The sequence below is a fragment of the Anoplolepis gracilipes genome, chromosome 13, assembly GCF_047496725.1.
Source record: "Anoplolepis gracilipes chromosome 13, ASM4749672v1, whole genome shotgun sequence".
NCBI classification, from domain to species: domain Eukaryota; kingdom Metazoa; phylum Arthropoda; class Insecta; order Hymenoptera; family Formicidae; genus Anoplolepis; species Anoplolepis gracilipes.
Window position 1 is genome coordinate 2,611,924 of NC_132982.1, and position 19,605 is coordinate 2,631,528.

General features: G+C 37.5%; 1 protein-coding gene across 1 annotated transcript in view; it reads right to left on the bottom strand.

Annotated features, from left to right (window-relative positions):
- LOC140672837 (uncharacterized) overlaps nt 1-19,605 on the bottom strand; it is a 38,226-nt gene that overhangs the window by 11,407 nt on the left and 7,214 nt on the right. Inside the window, exon 4 of the mRNA XM_072905282.1 lies at nt 12,283-12,594. Within this exon, the coding sequence (XP_072761383.1) occupies nt 12,283-12,594 (312 nt within the window). The remainder of the gene's footprint in view (nt 1-12,282; nt 12,595-19,605) is intronic.

Genomic DNA, 19,605 nt, shown 5'->3' on the forward strand with positions numbered 1-19,605 from the left:
CTTATTGATGTTCTAGAGACTCTGTATAAACAAAAAATCTGATATTTGTTGATAAAAAAGTAGTTAAAACAATAAACAACTACGAAAAAAAGATGGGTCTCTGGGTGACCCGCTGTGACTCAAAGGGTTAACAGGGTCTTCATTCGAATCTTGTAAAAAAATTCCTTAAAAATTCCCCCTGATGTCCGAGATATTTTTACTAAAAATTTCAGATAACAGAATATTTTAAAACGATTTTTTATACAACTTTCTCTAAAATAAAATTATTTATTGCATGTGTTACATAACCGTTTGAATTTCAAGAGAGTGCTAGATTTTTAAATAAACATTTTTCACTTATATAATACTTTCATTTTTTAATCCCTAAAAATTACAATAAAACATATGTCCTGTATATTTTGCTAAAATATTAGATATATAAATAGAGAGAAATACGTATTTATTTTTTTCAATACACACTTGGCTTATCAGCAGATTGCTTACAATGTAGGAGCAAAATGACGAGAAAGAGCGTTTCAAAAAATTTCATAATTTTTCCAGAGTTTCCCAAATAATAGACACCCTGTGTAAACGATACTAAAACAATTAAAGCCCGACGGATACCGGGAGGATTTTTCACCGGCATGTTTCGCGGATATTAAAAAATAAAGAGCGACAGGTGAGGAGGCATTGTGAGGCAAAATGGAACGATCGAAAGGAAGCATCCGTGCCTTCTCGAGCGTGGATCACGTAACTACTACCCTCCTCCTCTTCCACCCTCTCTTGTCTTGCCTTCTCCGCGAGATGTACCGTCTTCTTCTTTCGTCGCGCATCCTCTCTATTCTTTCTCTCTCTCTCTCTCTCTCTCTCTTTCTCCCGCTCCCTCTCGCTTTCCTCTCCTTTCTTCCGTCGACACGATCGAGTCAGTGTACCGGCGAGATGTTACGAGTACAAGAATTTCGTATAGGGAAAAAAAAGGCCGACAGCATCGGGCTTCCTCCCGATCCTAATTCGTCTACCTCGCCTCGGTACTTCCGTTCACCCGCGTTTTAGCGTGCTCCTTGTTCCCCGCAAAAATAAAAAGAAAAGAGAGCGTGTTTCTTTTCAATTATACAGGTAGATACCTCGTCTCATGAAATTTGCCGACGATACACGACAGCGACGGATGTATATCGCATATATTTTTCAGTTACAAGAGAAAGAGAGAGAGAGAGAGAGAGATCCTTCACCGAGTTATGTACATATCGGGCTGGAGATAAATCGATGGGATCGAGTGTGACGACATTGGGATTCGTGGAATTTCCGGCGTCGACGCGAAATGATGGAAGAACGGATCGACACCATTCTGGCATGCGTGGAATCTGCGTACTGATCATCGAGATTGAACGCCGAATTTACACGCCGTGTGCGGCATCCGTGACGAGTATATTAAAGCGCGAGGAGGTAAAGGAGAGGATCACGGGTTAACACACATTCGAGGATGACTCAATGCGCTGAGCTGTCCGTACGTATTTTAATATATTATGTATCTTCAATGTGATTCACGAAATTCAGAAATTCTGCCGCTGAATCGGTGAAGAAATAAGTTTCCTGTAGTAGCGGCGTTTGTGAGTAAAAGTATGCTAATTCGTAAGCGAATATTTTCTGCGAATGGCAGCGATTACGAGGAACGTGGCGGAAACTTTAAATCCGCCGGCAAAGGTCGGGATTATTTACGACCTGGTGGACGTAAACTGCGCGCGGACGAAACGCGGCGTGAATCGCGAATGACGTTAGAAAGTTCTTTTATTATCATAAATAAGGAGAAACCGAAAAATCACATTCTTTATACATATAGCTGCGCAAAAAAATTAAAGGGCAACTTTCCATATAAAAAGGCTAATTTTCAAGTAGTTTAAGTTTCTAGTTTTAAAATCTTTAAATGAATTTCAATTTTATCACTCTGGGATCCATTTATTAATTTTTAATTTCTCAAAAATTTTCAGTTTTTGTAAAAAAATTACAATTATACTGACAATGAGATTGAATAATTATATACGTGCACTATCAAAATCATGCGTCAGTCGATAAATATTTTGAGCTTCTCTTATATTTTATAATAATAAAAAATATTTTTCCAAAGTTTTATACATTACGCAAAAAATTTTAAGGGCTACTTTCTATATAAAAAAGGCTAATTTTCAAGTAGTTTAACTTCCTTAAAAATAATCGGAATAAGATCAACAAAAAAGCTTGAAGTTTCTAGTTTTAGAATCTTTAAATGAAGTTCAATTTCATCACTCTGGCATTCCTTTATTAATTTTTACTTTCTCAAAAATTTTCAAAGTTTCTGTAAAAAAATTACAATTATATTGAGATTGAATAATCATATACGTGCACTATCAAAATCATGCGTCAGTCGATAAATATTTTAAGCTTCTCTTATATTTTATAATAATAAAAAATATTTTTCCAAAGTTTTATACATTACGCAAAAAAATTTAAGAGCCACTTTCCATATAAAAAAGGCTAATTTTCAAGTAGTTTAACTTCCTTAAAAATAATCGGAATAAGATCAACAAAAAAGCTTGAGGTTTCTAGTTTTAGAATCTTTAAATGAAGTTCAATTTCATCACTCTGGCATTCCTTTATTAATTTTTACTTTTTCAAAAATTTTCAAAGTTTCTGTAAAAAAATTACAATTATATTGAGATTGAATAATCATATACGTGCACTATCAAAATCATGCGTCAGTCGATAAATATTTTGAGCTTCTCTTATATTTTATAATAATAAAAAATATTTTTCCCAAGTTTTATACATTACGCAAAAAAATTTAAGTGCCACTTTCCATATAAAAAAAGGCTAATTTTCAAGTAGTTTAACTTCCTTACAAATAATCGGAATAAGATCAACAAAAAAGCATTTCAAAGCTTAAAGTTGCTAGTTTTAGAATCTTTAAGTGAATTTCAATTCGTTCTACTCGTTACAAAATTACATTGTAAGAAAGCGACAGCCGTCGATTGAATAAATTTTTCAAAAGTTTAACCAACAATATCAAATTAAAAAAAAATCTTAGCACGATTTTATTAATTGGATGTTAAAGAGCAGAGTTTTGGCTTTAATTTCTTTTTTTAATGAATGTTTTATGATTTTTTTTTGTCGAGATATTCATCATTAAAGCAAAATCGAGCTATTGATTTTGAACGCTTATAACTAGTGAAAAAAATCATCGTACAATAATCATTAATTTAAATTTTTAAAATGTACAGAAAAAAATGTAACACTTCGGCCTTTTGTACGAGTAACTGAAATGCTTTTTACTTGTAAATGTTGTAGAGTTCATGAAAATTTTAGCGTTTTTTTGTTAACTTTCATTGATTAAAATAAAAAAAGATAAAAGTGCAATTTTTACTTGATTTTTAGGTAACAATTACGCTTTAAAAATGAATAATGATTGAAAAAACGACAGGAGCATTTTAAAGTGCTAACTTTTCTCTTTAAATTACTTTTTTAATGATTATTGTACAATCATTTTTTTTACTAGTTATGAGCGTTCAAAGTCAATAGCTCGATTTTGCTTTAATAATGAAAATCTTGGCGATAAAAAATCATGGAACATTTGAGCTTTAGAAATTAAAACTAAATCTCTGCTCTTTAACATCCAATTAATGAAATCGTGCTAGGAATTTTTAAATTATATTTATATTTTTATTTTAATTTTTTGTTATATTAATATTTAATTCAGTATTCTTGGACAAACTTTTGAAAAATTTGTTCCGTCACCAGACGTCGCTTTCTTACAATGTAATTTTGTAACAAATAGAAAGAATTGAAATTCATTTAAAGATTCTAAAACTAGAACCTTCAAGCTTTAAAACGCTTTTTTATTGATCTTATTCTGTTTATTTTTAAGGAAGTTAAAACTATTTGAAAATTGACCTTTTTTTATATGGAAAAAAGTGGCCCTTTAATTTTTTTGCGTAGGGTATAAAACTTTGGAAAAATATTTTTTATTGTTATAAAATATAAGAGAAGCTCAAAATATTTATCGACTGACGGATGATTCCGATAGTGCACGTATATAATTATTCAATCCCAATATAATTGTAATTTTTTTTACAGATATTTTGAAAATTTTTGAGAAAGTAAAAATTAATAAAGTGATGCTAGAGTGATGAAAAAGTGAGTGATTTCAAAATATTTTTGTTTCTGTTACGCGTATGAATGTTTCGGTGAAATAATTTCCAATTCGCGAATCGCTTTCTCGCTTTGCTCGTACATGATTCTTTCTACGATTTCAGTCGGCAAATCAACCTTGGATCGATTTGCCCGAGATCGTTTCTCGATCAGTTCAAATCGATTTGAAGCAGTATCCTTGATTGAGGGACGTCTTGATTTTCGGCATCAAACGCTCATCCTTGCACAATCCACGCTAATAAAAAATATGATATGTACATTTTTCTATTTTATCTATAGAAATTTGAACAACATTATTGAGAAATCATTCTAATAATTCATATGTAATTATTTAATCCCAATATAATTGTAATTATATCTTTTTACTGAAAATTTTTTAAAAAAGTAAAAATTATTATAATAAAAGGATATCATAATAAAAAAATTAAAACATGCCGCTTAGGAGCTCACTTTAATGACAAATCGGCGTTAATTGAGAAATCTTTGGATTCAAATATCACAGTTAAATTGACAGGAAAGGCGACGACGAGAGAAGAGCATGGGTAGAGGAAACAGTCCATCTCCAGTGGCCTGGAACTCGCATTCGATCGTCGCGTGGGAAAAAGCTGAGTGCGTCGAAGCAAAGGGTTTGTGATTCGATCTCGAGCTCGCCCTTTCTACAGGACAAAACGTTTTACAGAAATCTCTTATGCAAATTTTTACACCGTCGATGGTACGTTTCTCATACTTGAAAAAAAAAAAAAGAAAAAAATACGCCTTTCAAGTAAAAATGTAATTCTTCAAGATAAAATTAATCACAAAGGGAGCCTACAAAATCGACGCGAAAATTTTCGAAAAATTTAACAGTGTGACAAAAAAAACTAAAAACATAAAAATATGAATATTTTAGGATTAACGAGAAAGGACCACCTCTTCGCGTTCGACCTTTCACCACAGGTGGGCGAGAATGTGTTACGTCACGCGGCCGCCGGATCAAAGATGAATAACCAAACTAGTAGAATTAATTAGGAGAGAGGAGAGGGGGGGGTCTCTCATAATCGGACACGCTCGTTGGCTTATCTCTGCCGTCGGGAAATAACGAGGATCCGACTTAAAGGCGGCGAGGAAAGGAGTCGCCCATCTGTTTCCGCTTATCTGCGGCTTAGACTTTCGCGCTCCTCTGGTTCTCCGTCGTGTGTGTAACACGAAGAATACGTGGAAACGGAACGGCACGGCTGCCCTGTTTATTATCGCGGTCTGGGCTAAGCGGTCGCCACGGGTTTCCTTAAGCCGTCCGCCGAGTGTGCGCCTGATTGGACGGACACGAAGGATGTTGTACCACCAGGATACGCGATAAACCGGGCAGGCGATAAAGTTCCGCATCGGTCACTGCCGCAGAGGGGGTGGGGGAGGAGAATTTCTGAAATTCCGTCTTGCGGAAGACGTCTCAGATAGGATTTCTCCGTAGATTCGAGAACGCCCGGAATCTTCGACCATCAGCGCGAACACTTTAGATTACGAGAGGAGAAATATATCTCTTACTTAAATTTTTTGACAAAAAAAAAAAACAGATAACGAGACTATGTGTTCCGTTGTTCAAATGTCAAGTCAATTTCGCTTTAAAAGTCCAGTTTATTTTAGAAGGTCAAAAAAATAAATTTTTTTTATACTTTCTGAAAGTATAATGTCTGAATGTGTCTTCCAATTTTATTAAAAAATTCGCAAAATTGGCAAAGTTATAGAAATGAAATATTGAAAATTGTTTTCAAAATTGGTGTGAGAAAAATGGAATCTTAAAAAACCTAATGGTCTAAATAACTTCAAGTTGTTTCGTAAGAACACTTTTTTGAAGATACTGAACCTAAATAGAATTAAAAAAAATTAATAATTAATATTTTTCTGATTTTCAAGAAATAAATAAATTTCAACAAAATTGAAATATAATTTTAAAATAACACTACTTTGTTGTTTTCTAATTTTCTCTAATAAAATTAAATTAGATTTAGTATCTCATAAATATTCTGCATAATAAAACCAAACTGAGTTTATTCATTTCAATTACACGAGGAGCAGCATTTATTGCTTACGCGTCAATAAAACGTAAATTAAACGTCAAAAAGATAAATTTCTAAATTTTTTCAAAAAAATTCTTAAAAATTATAAAATATACAATAAATATAAATATAAATATTCTGTAGAATAAAATCAAACCGAATTTATTTATTTCACTTACACGAGAAGCATGTATTGCTTAAACGTCAATAAAACATATGTTAAACGTCAAAAAGATAGATTTCTAAATTTCTTTTAAAAAAATTCCTAAAAGTTATCAATTTTTCATACTGCTGGAGTGGACTCTTAATAGAATTTTAAGTTGAGATTTTTCTCAAATTATACAGATGTCAAATATTTTGCATAAGAAAAATCAGTTGCAATTTGATCTCGTATAATCTAGGAAATGTATAAATATAAGTATAAATATTCTGTAGAATAAAACCAAACCGAATTTATTTATTTCACTTACACGAGAAGCATGTATTGCTTAAACGTCAATAAAACATATGTTAAACGTCAAAAAGATAGATTTCTAAATTTCTTTTAAAAAAATTCCTAAAAGTTATCAATTTTTCATACTGCTGGAGTGGACTCTTAATAGAATTTTAAGTTGAGATTTTTCTCAAATTATACAGATGTCAAATATTTTGCAAAAGAAAAATCAGTTGCAATTTGATCTCGTATAATCTAGGAAATGTATAAATATAAGTATAAATATTCTGTAGAATAAAACCAAACCGAATTTATTTATTTCACTTACACGAGAAGCATGTATTGCTTAAACGTCAATAAAACATATGTTAAACGTCAAAAAGATAGATTTCTAAATTTCTTTTAAAAAAATTCCTAAAAGTTATCAATTTTTCATACTGCTGGAGTGGACTCTTAATAGAATTTTAAGTTGAGATTTTTCTCAAATTATACAAATGTCAAATATTTTGCAAAAGAAAAATCAGTTTCAATTTGTATAAGAAGCCTTACATATATATGTATATAAAAAAATCTTTTTCAACTGCGCAGTTCGCTTTTAACCATGTCATTATCAGATCATTATGCAGCCCTATTAGCATTAAATTTTTTTAATGCAAAATGGAAGTGCAGGTATCTGTCATGGACGCGCCTCGTGCATAGTATGCATGATGCATTCGACGTTTCTGATTGGCCGCGACGCCGTTTATAGCGTGTACTCCGATGTAAATAAGTACTAGGAGACGCAACAACGGTCGTGGAAGTCGACGACGGTGCCGACGGATTTACGAGTTTAATTAAGTTCTGCGGTCGCGTTTGTCATTTTAGCAGGCATCGAAGACTCGTTGGCCACGCTTCGAACTTCGCCTTCCTTGCGGGAAGTACGAATTGCAAAGAAGAAAAGTTTACGTCGCCGTTCGTTTCTCAAGCTGCGACGATCCGCTTTTTTTCTCCACACGAATGTCGTCTTCTCTCACGCAAATGTCCGATGGCTCCGCGTCTCGCGTTTTGTGACGTAAAATGCATAAATTATATCGAAAATACATCTCGAGAGAGAAGAGCAAGAAAATAATAAACCCGCCGCTTCTTAATGCGTCATAGATCCTTTCACATCATCTGCTACATAGACGATTTAACGCGTACGTTAATAACCTCGTGATAGAGCATGATAGGGGTCGCCATGTTGCGAGGGTGAGTGTGTCGCGATAGGAGTGTGTGTGACACTTTGCTAATTGCCTCGCAACTTCCTACCCTTTCCTCTGTTTAAGAAAAGCACAACCCTTATCCGCCTGTTTCTCGCGGGGAACTTTCCAACGACACAACTGGACGTAAACTTCTGCTTCCTATCGCGCGTGTTCCGGAAGACACAATATCTTTACAAAATTAAAGTCTTTGTGTAAAAGAGAAAAAGAATAACAAAAATATAAATTTTTCTAATATATATAAAATTCAGCGATATAAATGCAAAAAAAAAAGAAAGCAAATTATTTTCGGTGAGATAAAAAATCGCGACTGTGTGTCCACCGAATTGACGGCAGTCGAATGTCGGTTAAAATGAGACATCGAGGAGGAATTGGACTCGCTACATAATGCGTACACGGATAAAATCGTTGCTGTTCTCAAGAACATCGAAAGAACGTTTAAGTAAGAGTGCCAGCTGCAGCGAGTAGTAGCGGCAAGGAGGCGTAATAATCTCGTACAAGCACGCACTAGGCCTCCATTAAACCGCGTCGGCAGCATTCTAAGTACCGACGGGTAAAGTGCAGGCCGCGCAGGAGGTGAGGGATATGCCGAGAGGGATCCACGGTAGGACAATCAGTAGGTGGAAAAAATCCTTCTGGCAGCAGCCAGAAAGGTAGCCGCATTCTTGGTAACCTGCCGAGGCACGTGGGAATCGCGAGATCGGGGTCCCCAAGTAGTCCTTCTGCTCTCCCAACTCGTCGTCTTTTTGGGTGTACCATCTAGCTAAAGTACGAGCACATCTTCTCCTGGTAAATAGGTAAAGAGTCGAGATGCGCCGGCCTCTTTGTCTCTTTCTCGCCGGCGAGTAATATGCCCTCAAAGGGGGAAGATGACGAGAGAAAGAGAGAGAGAGAGAGAGAGAGAGAGATGATTCCCTTCTTGCTAACTCGCGACAAGCTGCTTCTGGATTCTTTGCGCGCACCTCCGTGGACGAAGCTCATCGCAACTCGTGGAGCGAATTACACGCTTCTTAACCTTAACCATCCGGTAACTGGTATCCGCGCGCGGTAAAAATCGCCAGATGCGTTTACGCGGCCGAAAAATGCGTTTACGCGAGTCGCGATCGCGAACTGTCTCTCTTATCGGTGCACTTTTTCCCCGCATTTTCCCTCAGCGTCTCGTGTCTTTTTTTTTTTCCTTTCTACTCGTCATTTCTGAATTCTTCAAGATGAAAGGTCAACCGGTGAGTTTCTCATCCATTCTTCCCGTCCGGCGGATTTTTCAGCCCGACCGTTCGTTTATCTTAGCCGGATAAATAACTTCCTCCTCGTAAACCACCATGACGTGCCTTTAGAAACGCAGTTTTCGTCTCTTTCTCCGACAGTGAACCTGTTAGAAGGCGCACTGGATAATCTCTTTTTCTCTCTCTCTCTCTCTCTCTCTCTCTCTCTCTCTCTCTCTCTCTCTCTCACACTCTTTCTCTTTGGATAGTCTCGTCGGAGGAGAAGAATGGCTACAACGATGACGACGACGACGACAAGAATGAAGAAGAAGGACGCGAAGATGAGGAAACGAGAGCCCGCCACTTGGTTCCAGCCTATACGAGTAGACGTAAAGGCAGACAGAAGGAGTCAGCGCAGAATATACAATCAGCATGATTGTTTGACACCCCATAATCAGCGTCCTTACCCCTACCACGCCAGCAGCATCGTGGCTTCTCCGTTCGTTTTACCTCGCCCCCGCCCTCACCTGTCTCCTCCTCTTCCTGATGCCAGGCCGGCCAGGCAGACCTGCACTCTTCTCTCCGTTCCTTTCACGTTGATACCATCTGAGATCTCCTCTCTTCTCTCTCTCTCTCTCTCTCTCTCTCTCTCTTTCTCTCTCTCTCTCTCTCGCATCACCTCTTCGGGTACCTACTCTCGGTCCGCTGCCACTGCGCGCGGGGCCTCATTACCCCGATCACGACTCGAAATGAGACTCGGCGGGGCAAGGAAGACGAGAGAAACGGACACGGTTATATTATAGGAGACAGAAATAATGCTCGCGCGCTTCCCTTTTTTCTTCACCCGGGGGGCCCCCTCCCGATCGACGTAGCGTTTAGCCTTTCGGTAAAGACAACGTGCGCGAGGAAATGTTATGTTACCTCGTAAAGGTATATATATATATATATATATATATATATATATATATATATATATATATATATATACGAGATTACGATACGTGCAAACAGTTATGGACTTCATTTATAATATTCGTGAAAAATTGCAGAAAAACTTTCTTTATTCTATTTCTTATTTTTCCAAGCTAACGAAGCGTAAAGTCTATCACTTTTACATTGTTTTGCTTTTAATAATTTTTATTCATATATTATATAAAATAAGAGGATTTTTCACGATTTCACTTTTTCTTGTAGCACTTTCCGGCACGTACGCGAGATTTAGAAAGCAATCACGGGAATACAAAGTCACGGGCAGTAGAAGGTGAAGAGAAGGCGGAGATAGATGAGAAGGAGGTGGATAAGTTCGACTCAGTAACGTCGCAAGCGAAGCGAACAGAAGATAAAAGGAAGAGTCGCGCGAGCGAAGGGCAAAAACAACATGGATCCAGCTTCAGATCGATCGAGAGGCAACCGATCGATCCCTGGTATTACGCAGACGTGCACGTGAGTCGTACGTGAGTGCACGGGCATGTCGGGAGTACCGTCGGGGCCATCAGAGAGAGATCTGAATTGGGTGAAAAGAATTATCCGAAGGTAGAGAGAAGAAGGATAACTCTTTTTCTCCCTCTCCCTCTCTCTCTCTCTCTCTCTATCTATCTATCTCTTCTCCTTCGAGTCCGACGGGAAGAAGAAAATTGCATCCACCAACGCACTCGGTCATTTTGCACTATACGGCTGGAGAAGAGAGTCCGACGCTCATCGGAACTGCTCATTAGAGACGCGAAGGAGTCGAAAAAAAGTGTCGAATGAATGAGCGGTAAATGGAATATCCGCCGAGATTGCGGATCCATTCACATGCGAAGGTGGTGGAGGAGCGAAATAATCCATTCTGATATCCGGCTCCGGTTTGTCGGGTCTTTTTTTCGAAAGCGACTATACTAACAAGTCGGCTTCTTTCGCGGGGAGAGCAAAAGCTCCGCAAAAGCGCGGATAAACAAGCTAATTACGATGCACGTCGATCCCCGGAGGTGTCTCGGGTGACGAGAAACGAGAAGTCTCGGTCCGGAAGGTGACGCGCGAGGACCTGATCGCGCGATGGGCGAGGAGAGGCGAGAGGGGAGAGGTGGGGGTGGGGGTGGGGGTGGGGATGGGGGCAGGGGGGTGGCTGCGGAGGAGGAGATTAGGGCAAAGAGAAACCGCAACGTAGCTTCAAAGAGGTCTCGCCAGTCAGGGGGCGCGTCTACTTAACTTTGATCAGGTCGAGACCGCTGATGCGAGACGAGCCGCGCAGAAATAAAGTGCCTCGCCTCGACCTTCCCCGCCTTTTTGCATCCTAAATTATCTCGATAGTTCGAAATATCCAAGCTCTTTCTCTCTCTCTTTCTCTCTCTCTCTCTCTCTCTCTCTTTACTCCGACGGCACGTGTTTTTGTCAGCTGGACGAATTTTTACCGTTTAGTCGAACGATAAATTTAACGGCCAGCTGAGGCGATACTTCGAGAAACGGATGACGCCTCTTCATTTTTTTTTCTTCTTATCGCGGGGGGGAAAAAAAAGTTTTCCCGGAGGAAAATTTACGGCGACGACGGCCGAGCCTCTGGTTCGCGACCGATGACGTTTCTCCGACGAGGAGGAGGACACTTTTTCCTTGCGTTACGGTGCATCGAGAGGGCTCGGCGAGAGGGGAGATGGAAACGGCAGGTTGAATGTCGTTATTACGTTGAATTAGAGGGTGCAGAGCCGGAACGAGGTATGAAACTATTACCTCGCGAAACGGCAGAGTTCTCCTCTCCTTCTCTCCCTCCCTTCCCGGAGTCCCCCCTCCGCGATCCCTCCCCCTTTACCCTTTCGCGATGAAGGGTTGGGTGGGGTTAGCAGTTTCGAGTCGTTCTCCCACAAGGATGCTGAGCTCGAGGAGAGTACGAGATGATGATAGCCGCGATTTCATGAATATCTCATCGCGAACCAAAGAAGCAAATAGATCGGTAGATGTTGTTTCTACTTGGCACTTGGTAATCGACCACGTAAATCTTTGCTACGGTACCAACGAGTGCGTAAAAACATCTTTATAAAAAATATACATGAATTATTATTATTATTTTTTTTTAGTTTACACATCTGATCAACAGATAATTAAAAGTATTTTAAAAACTCGCTGTCAATTAATTTGGAATTTTTTTCTCAGCTTGAACTGAATCAATTTTACTGTACAACTATTAACATGGTACGATTATGACCATGTCCACTAAAAATGATCAACAACGTAGAATCAGAACTCACCGCCGTGTTGAGGACTGCGTTTGTAGCAATCCTGATGAGCAGAAGAGCCGCCGGTAGCCCCGAGGTGTGTACTGGAAGCCGGTGATGCGGTCGGGTCGGTGTTGTTGGGGTTGGTGCAGGCACCGCTAACCGAATTCGCGGTGACATTGTTGCCGGTCTGCTGGTCGTGTAAGTGACTGCCACTGTGATGATGGTGATGCTTATTCCTCCCGAAAGATTCGAGTTCTCGCAGGTGAGACCTGAACGAGGTTGGCGCGTCGAGGAAAGGTCTTTGTCCTAGGCCGAGCGCACGGAATTGCTGATGCTGTTGCCCTGAAGAAGAGAAAAATTCTGCATAACACCACGTAAATTGCACTATCTCCAGTTGCTTAAATTCAGAATTGACAAAATCCCACATTTTTTTGGATAAAATCCGTGCCAATAAAGATTGATTTTCCGGAAAGGTTGATCTTTTCTATTGAAAATGTTAAAATAAATAGCAAATTTTTTTATCGATATTTGTCAAAAGAGAGAGTACTTGCAAATTGAAGCTTTGGCCAAGATAAAATCCATAAAAGATTAGGAGTTAACATACAAGTAAGGTTTTTTTTATTAATCTCTTTTATTAGAAAATATTGAAAAGTAAAACACGAATCGTAAAAATTTTAAATCCCGTTATTTAAAAAAATAAAAGTTTTTAATTCTGTTATTTTTCTTATTAAACTAAAAATTAACATTTAGTAACACTTATATCTTTAAACTGTTGTCAACTGAGAGAGTACTTGCAAATTGAAGCTTTGGCCAAGATAAAATCCATAAAAGATTAGGAGTTAACATAACAAGTAAGGTTTTTTTTATTAATCTCTTTTATTAGAAAATATTGAAAAGTAAAACACGAATCGTAAAAATTTTAAATCCCGTTATTTAAAAAAATAAAAATTTTTAATTCTGTTATTTTTCGTATTAAACTTATAAAAATTAATATTTAGTAACACTTATATATCTTTAAACTGTCTGTTTTAAAAATTTCATATATTAGTGTTGGAGAAAGTGCGTTAATTTTCACTTATTTATATTTCAGCTTCTAACAAACAAAGCGTTCTATTATAAAGACGAAGGTTATCATTCTTCGTAGTTTTTCGATATTTTCAAGACACAGCAAAACAGTCCAAATCAAGACAAATAATGTGGTGTTGATTCGTGAGTAGCTGTCAAAATCAACATGAACAACAGACCCGTGTTATGTGGGTCATTAAGACACTTGTGCGTTTGTCGATTTATTCGGGCGTTGAATTAAATTCTAATAAACTGATTTAAATTGAGACGATATATATATATATATTGTTTCGGTTTCTCTCACCCGACCAATCAAATAAATAACGATTAATGTAACCATGTAAATCGAAGGCGAGATTACAATTTGAATTAAAAAATAAATTTATTATATATTAGAATTAAATTTGAATTTAAAAAAATTTTATTATATCTAGATAATTTCATTTTTTTAACTAAATGATTAGTACGATTTATTAATTAAAACAAAAATATCTTTTTGCGTAAAATTATATAAATATATTTTAGTGTTAAACATATTATTTTAGATAATAATAACTACTATGAAATAACATAGTCATTTTAAATTTATAATTTATTACATTGTCGGAATTTATAATATATTTTTCCTCACTGCACTTCCCTGACCAACTCTGTTTAAATTTACCTACTTATTATCTCGACTAAAATTCTAATCTAGTTTTCTTCCATTCAAATTATTCCATGAAATAGCTATAAATTCTGAAAAACACATCTCGGACTTTCTTAAACGGACTTTTTGTTCAATTTTCATGTGGCTTTTGAGCTTTGACACGTGGATTCTCCAAATCAGGGAGATTGACTACCGCGCGCGTCTACGTCATTAGACCAATAGAGCGAGATAATGAAGAAACTCGACCTCTCTTCCCTTGATAGACTTCAATAGCATTCCTCGCATATCCGGAGCCCTGATGGATAGACAGAATCTCGAGCCAAGTATCGTGGCGTACACATAACGTGGGTACTCCGATTCCCTATTATGTCGGATCCTGATACACACTATATATGTGTGTGTATATATATATATATATATATATATATATATATATATATATATATATTGTTACACGCATGCACACATGATTTGGCATGTGCCCGGGCTTACTCGGACGCTTACGTACATAATCATGGGACATCGCGTAGGTGACATACATTCGTAAGACAATCTGACGTTTGAATAAAAATTAATTTAACAATCACGTCAAATCTCGCATTCTCTCGAAAGGTTTCGTGGAAAGCCGATTCTCGCAATTATATTCCGTATACTTTCGATATTTACATACTGGCATCTCGAGTGAAAGAACGACACAACAGGAATTCTGGATTCCATCTATTACCGGTAGGCAGCAAAAGTGGCACATTTGCCCTCCCCCCTTTCCCCTCTCTCTCTTTCTCTCTTTCGACGGATGCTGACATCGAGGAGAAGCCTAAAGAATGAGAGTCTAGGCGCAAATTGTTATTCCTCCGGAGAGTAGAAGGAAAAGAAAAGGAAGAAAGACGGAGAGCGAGGGGAGAAGGACGGCCAGAGAGAAAGAGAGAGAGAGAGAGAGAGAGAGAGAGAGAGAAAGAACGGGATGAAGAAAGAAGGAGAGACACCTCCGGCCACGAGGGCGAACGACAAATAAAGTTCGACCGCAAACTGCACGAAATTGTCGGCGAGCCCAGATGGTCAGCTCCAGTGCTCTGACCGATGCCTACAAGATTATTCCCTGCTACCGACTACCACCGATCGGCCCGCGCCGGGAGAGATACGCTACAACCGAAGGGGCCCGTGTAAAAGGGGCTCGCGCGAATCCCACGACTTCTCACGTACCCGATAATGCCCCAAATATTACGCAGAAGTGGCTTCGTTTTTCTTTTTTTTTTTTTTTTTTTTTTCTGAAACGTCAAACGCGAAAATCCTTCCTGTCAAATTATCTTTCGAAAAAATCTCACAAATGTCGACACGTGAAATGTTTTACATTTAATTACGATAAAGAGGAATGCAGTGAGATATAAAATACTTTCATCAATTGCCTTTCTGGCTTCTGTAAAGTACAGAGAGAGAGAGAGAGAGAGAGAGAGAGAGAGAAGGCGAGATGCAGAGAGCAATAATTCCAATCTCTCTCTGCGGCACGAGTAGCGGGCTTATCTAATCAAAATGTGGCGGCCCCCGAGAGAACGGAAACAGCGCGGCTTTTTCCTCCTCTCTAATAGCGGGGGCCCCTCCCCCCGCTCCCGTCTTACGTCCTCCTTGACGCCAGCTCGGCGTTTCGTACATTTTGTTTCTCATCTGCTCCTTTTTTTTTTTTTTTTTTTCTTTTCCTTTCCTCTTCCATTCCTCGAAGTTAACGTAATTTCGCAGTACCCATTCTGCTCTCCCCTCCCTTTTGCACATCCGCTTGCGATTTCAGATCGTCGCGGCGATAACCGCGAGTAATTTTTTTTTTTTTTTTTTTTTTTACCAGCGAGTATTATATGCCATTCTGACGAGCGTATCCTCGGAAGCCGGAAGCTCCGGCGAGATCTGCGACTTCTCGGACGTCGCTTTATCAGGAGGTGGTTCTTTAATCGGACTTTTCGGTCGCCGATAGAGCCTTCCTCTGACCGGTGTCGGGATCAAGAGTCGGGAATCCAATCCAGCGAAGTAGCCTGGTTCAATTTTAACATTTTGATTGACACACGGCCACCGACCGTCGAAATTGCTTCGTATGGTTCCTTTCGTCGCTATCGGTTTTCTCGAAAACTGCATTTAAGAGAGATGCGATGTCGAATTGCGACGGACGAGAGAGAGAGAGAGAGAGAGAGCTCGATTTTGCCGAGAGAGACGAACGGAAAAACACACACTCGCGGTTGACATCTACGGCTCGGAAGAAAATTCGGAGAGAAATCGTGTCACGCCGTCGTTTATCATTAAGCGAAAAAATACGGGGGGGGGGGGCGGGAGGGAAAAAAAATTAATCTATCGCTGGCGAGAAACAACGGGACGACACGCTTCGTATTTTGCTCGTATTAAAATGGAAAATGATTTCGCGAATATATCTATGACATGACTATACTACTAATAGATGACATTCCAAATACGGAGCAATTACGGAACGAAGCAAATTCAATTTCGACCTTTGACTGACAGCACCCATCCATCGATATCGTTCCGCTCGCTTGCATTTCGATGATTTTGGGGCCACGGTGACGGGCGAGCCGGCCACTTTGTTTCACGAGAGCGCGCGTCTCTCTTTCTCCGTTTATCCGTTACCGCGCGCTCGATTCATTCTGCGTTACGCGAATCTCTGCTGGCATTTCCGTTATTGGCAACCCGGCAAATTACTCAGGCACACTGCTTTGTCGTGACCGATCCGTCTAACGGAAAAGGTCAAAGTTGTCACCTTGCGTTTCGGCTTTCTTCCTCGAAATGATTTAACGAGCGTTATATTATGAGAAAAATCCCGAAATTTTATTACATTTTTATTTTTCCAGGGTCTCTACTCTCAAATCCTATGTTTTTAGGCAAAATTCCGGGTAAAGAGAATATTTTCAAGATTTTTTCGTGCAACTCTAAAAGTTTCTTTTATTTTTCTCGTATCTTATATGAATTTTCATTTTTATTATTAAAAATTGCAATAAAGAACATATTATACAGTATATTTCTAATATTTGGTAAAGATACTCTGAATATATAAATAGAAAGATGGATATATGTATATCATATATTTTAAATACATATTTTACACAATTTAGCTACAAGAACAAAGATATCAAAGAGAGATTTTTCAAATTTCGTAAATTCCAATAAAATTCCACAAGAATTCCCTCATTTTTCCAGATATAAAAAAATCCCCGAAAATTTCATGTTTCTTCAGGAAATACACACCTTGTATAAAAAAAATATTTTGAAGATTTTTTAGTACAACTTTCTAAAATAAGTTTTTTTATTCTTCTCTCATATAAATTTTCATCTTTTTATCATTAAACATTACAAAGAACATGTACCGGATATCTTTAATATTTTGTTAAGGCACTCTGAATATATAAACAGGAAGATAGATATATACATATAATATATTTTAAAGACATAATTTATTTAGCTTATTGGTGGTTGCCAATAAACTGTTTACGATAAAAGAGCAAAGATATCAAAGAAAGATTTTGTTTTTAAATCCTTTGAGAAATAAAATTTCACAAAAATTCCTTCATTTTTCCAGATATAAAAAAATCCCCGAAAATTTCACATTCCTTCAGGAAGTAGACACCTTGTATAAAGAGAAAATTTTAAAGTTGTTTTTAGTACAATTTTATAAAATAAATTTTTTGTTGTTGTTGACTTATCTCATTTGAATTTTCATTTTTATTATTAAAAATTGCAATAAAGAACATATTATACTGTATATTTCTAATATTTGGTAAAGATACTCTGAATATATAAATAGAAAGATGGATATATATCATATATTTTAAATACATAATTCACACAATTTAGCTACAAGAGCAAAGATATCAAAGAGAGATTTTTTTTTAATTTCGTAAATTCCAATAAAATTCTACAAGAATTCCTTGACAGATACAAAAAAAATCCCCGAAAATTTGATATTCCTTCAGGAAATAGATATCTTGTATAAAGAGAATATTTTGAAGATTTTTTTAGTACCTGCAACTTTCTAAAATAAGTTTTTTTATTCTTCTCTTCTCTCATATAAATTTTCATCTTTTTATCATTAAACATTACAAAGAACATGTACCGGATATTTTTAATATTTTGTTAAGACACTCTGAATATATAAACAGGAAGATAGATATATACATGTAATATATTTTAGAGACATAATTTATTTAGCTTATTGGTGGTTGCCAATAAACTGTTTACGATAAAAGAGCAAAGATATCAAAGAAAGATTTTGTTTTTAAATCCTTTGAGAAATAAAATTCCCTCATTTTTCCAGATATAAAAAAATCCCCGAAAATTTCACATTCCTCCAGAAAGTAGACACCTTGTATAAAGAGAATATTTTAAAGTTGTTTTTAGTACAATTTTATAAAATAAATGTTTTGTTGTTGTTCCCTTCCCTCATATGAATTTTCATATTTTTATCATTAAAAATTACACTAAAACACATGTAGATATATTTTCAATATTTCGTTAAGACACTCTGAATATATATAAACAGAAAAATAGACGTATATAATATATTTTAAACACATAATTCACTTAGCTTAGGTGGATTGTCAAACTGCTTGCAATAAAAGAGCAAAGATATCAAAGAGAGATTTTTCCCTAATTTTTCCACGTCAAAAGAAATCCCTGAAAATTCCATATTTCTCCAGGGAGTGGACACCTTGTATAAAATTCATATACTGGATTGGTTGCCCTCCTTCGAGAAAACGGAAAGGCTCGCTATCCTAAACCCTTTTCGCGCGCGGGTCGACGATATAGCAAATTACGGAAATTGCCCGATTACGGGCCATGGCATGTACACACACACACACATATATATATATATGTATACATACGGTGGAGCGCGGAGGGATGATTTCCGATAACAAAAAGCTCGCGATTATGCACGCAATAATGAGAGCCGGCAGGTGTCTACGGGGCGTCGCGCATTGTTGGCAGGACAATGAAAGCGCTGCCGGTTGTTTTGCTCGAACGAAAGCCGTGCCGGTTGTGCTGCATAGATTGTCTCCCCGGATGCCGTGTCGGCCAATGATGAGACACGCCATCGGCGAGAGCCCGAAAACCCGTGTATGCAATATGTCGTCCATGCGTGTTTCTATTCCGCGATCCGTGCCGTGCCACGTGACACGCGTGCGTTCGCGTGTCTTCGTGTCGTCTCTTTCGATTCGGGAAAGGGCCAGTAGGTCGGCGACCGGATGACGTCCGGTTGCCTATTCTAACCGACGCGACGTCTTAAATGACAGGCCTCGGTCTCTTGTCGATTACGGATTATAAGTCTAGGTAATCTATCTTGTACGATATTCATTTTTCTGAGTTGCTGTGTATTCCGTCAATTCATATAAATATCGTTCATTAACATTCATTTTATCAGAGAGATTATAATTATTACATGATATTTTCTTAAAAATAAGCGAATGAATTTGGAGCCTTTCAATTGTCAAACATTAATTTTTCGAAAACTGCATATATAAGAGAGATTATTTTCGCAAAATTATCAATTTGCGATATGAGCTAATCGATAAAATTGCTCGAATCGAAATCGAGCATCTTTATCGGAGGAGAATATTAAAAAAAAAAAAAAAAAAAAAAAGCCGCAAAGATAT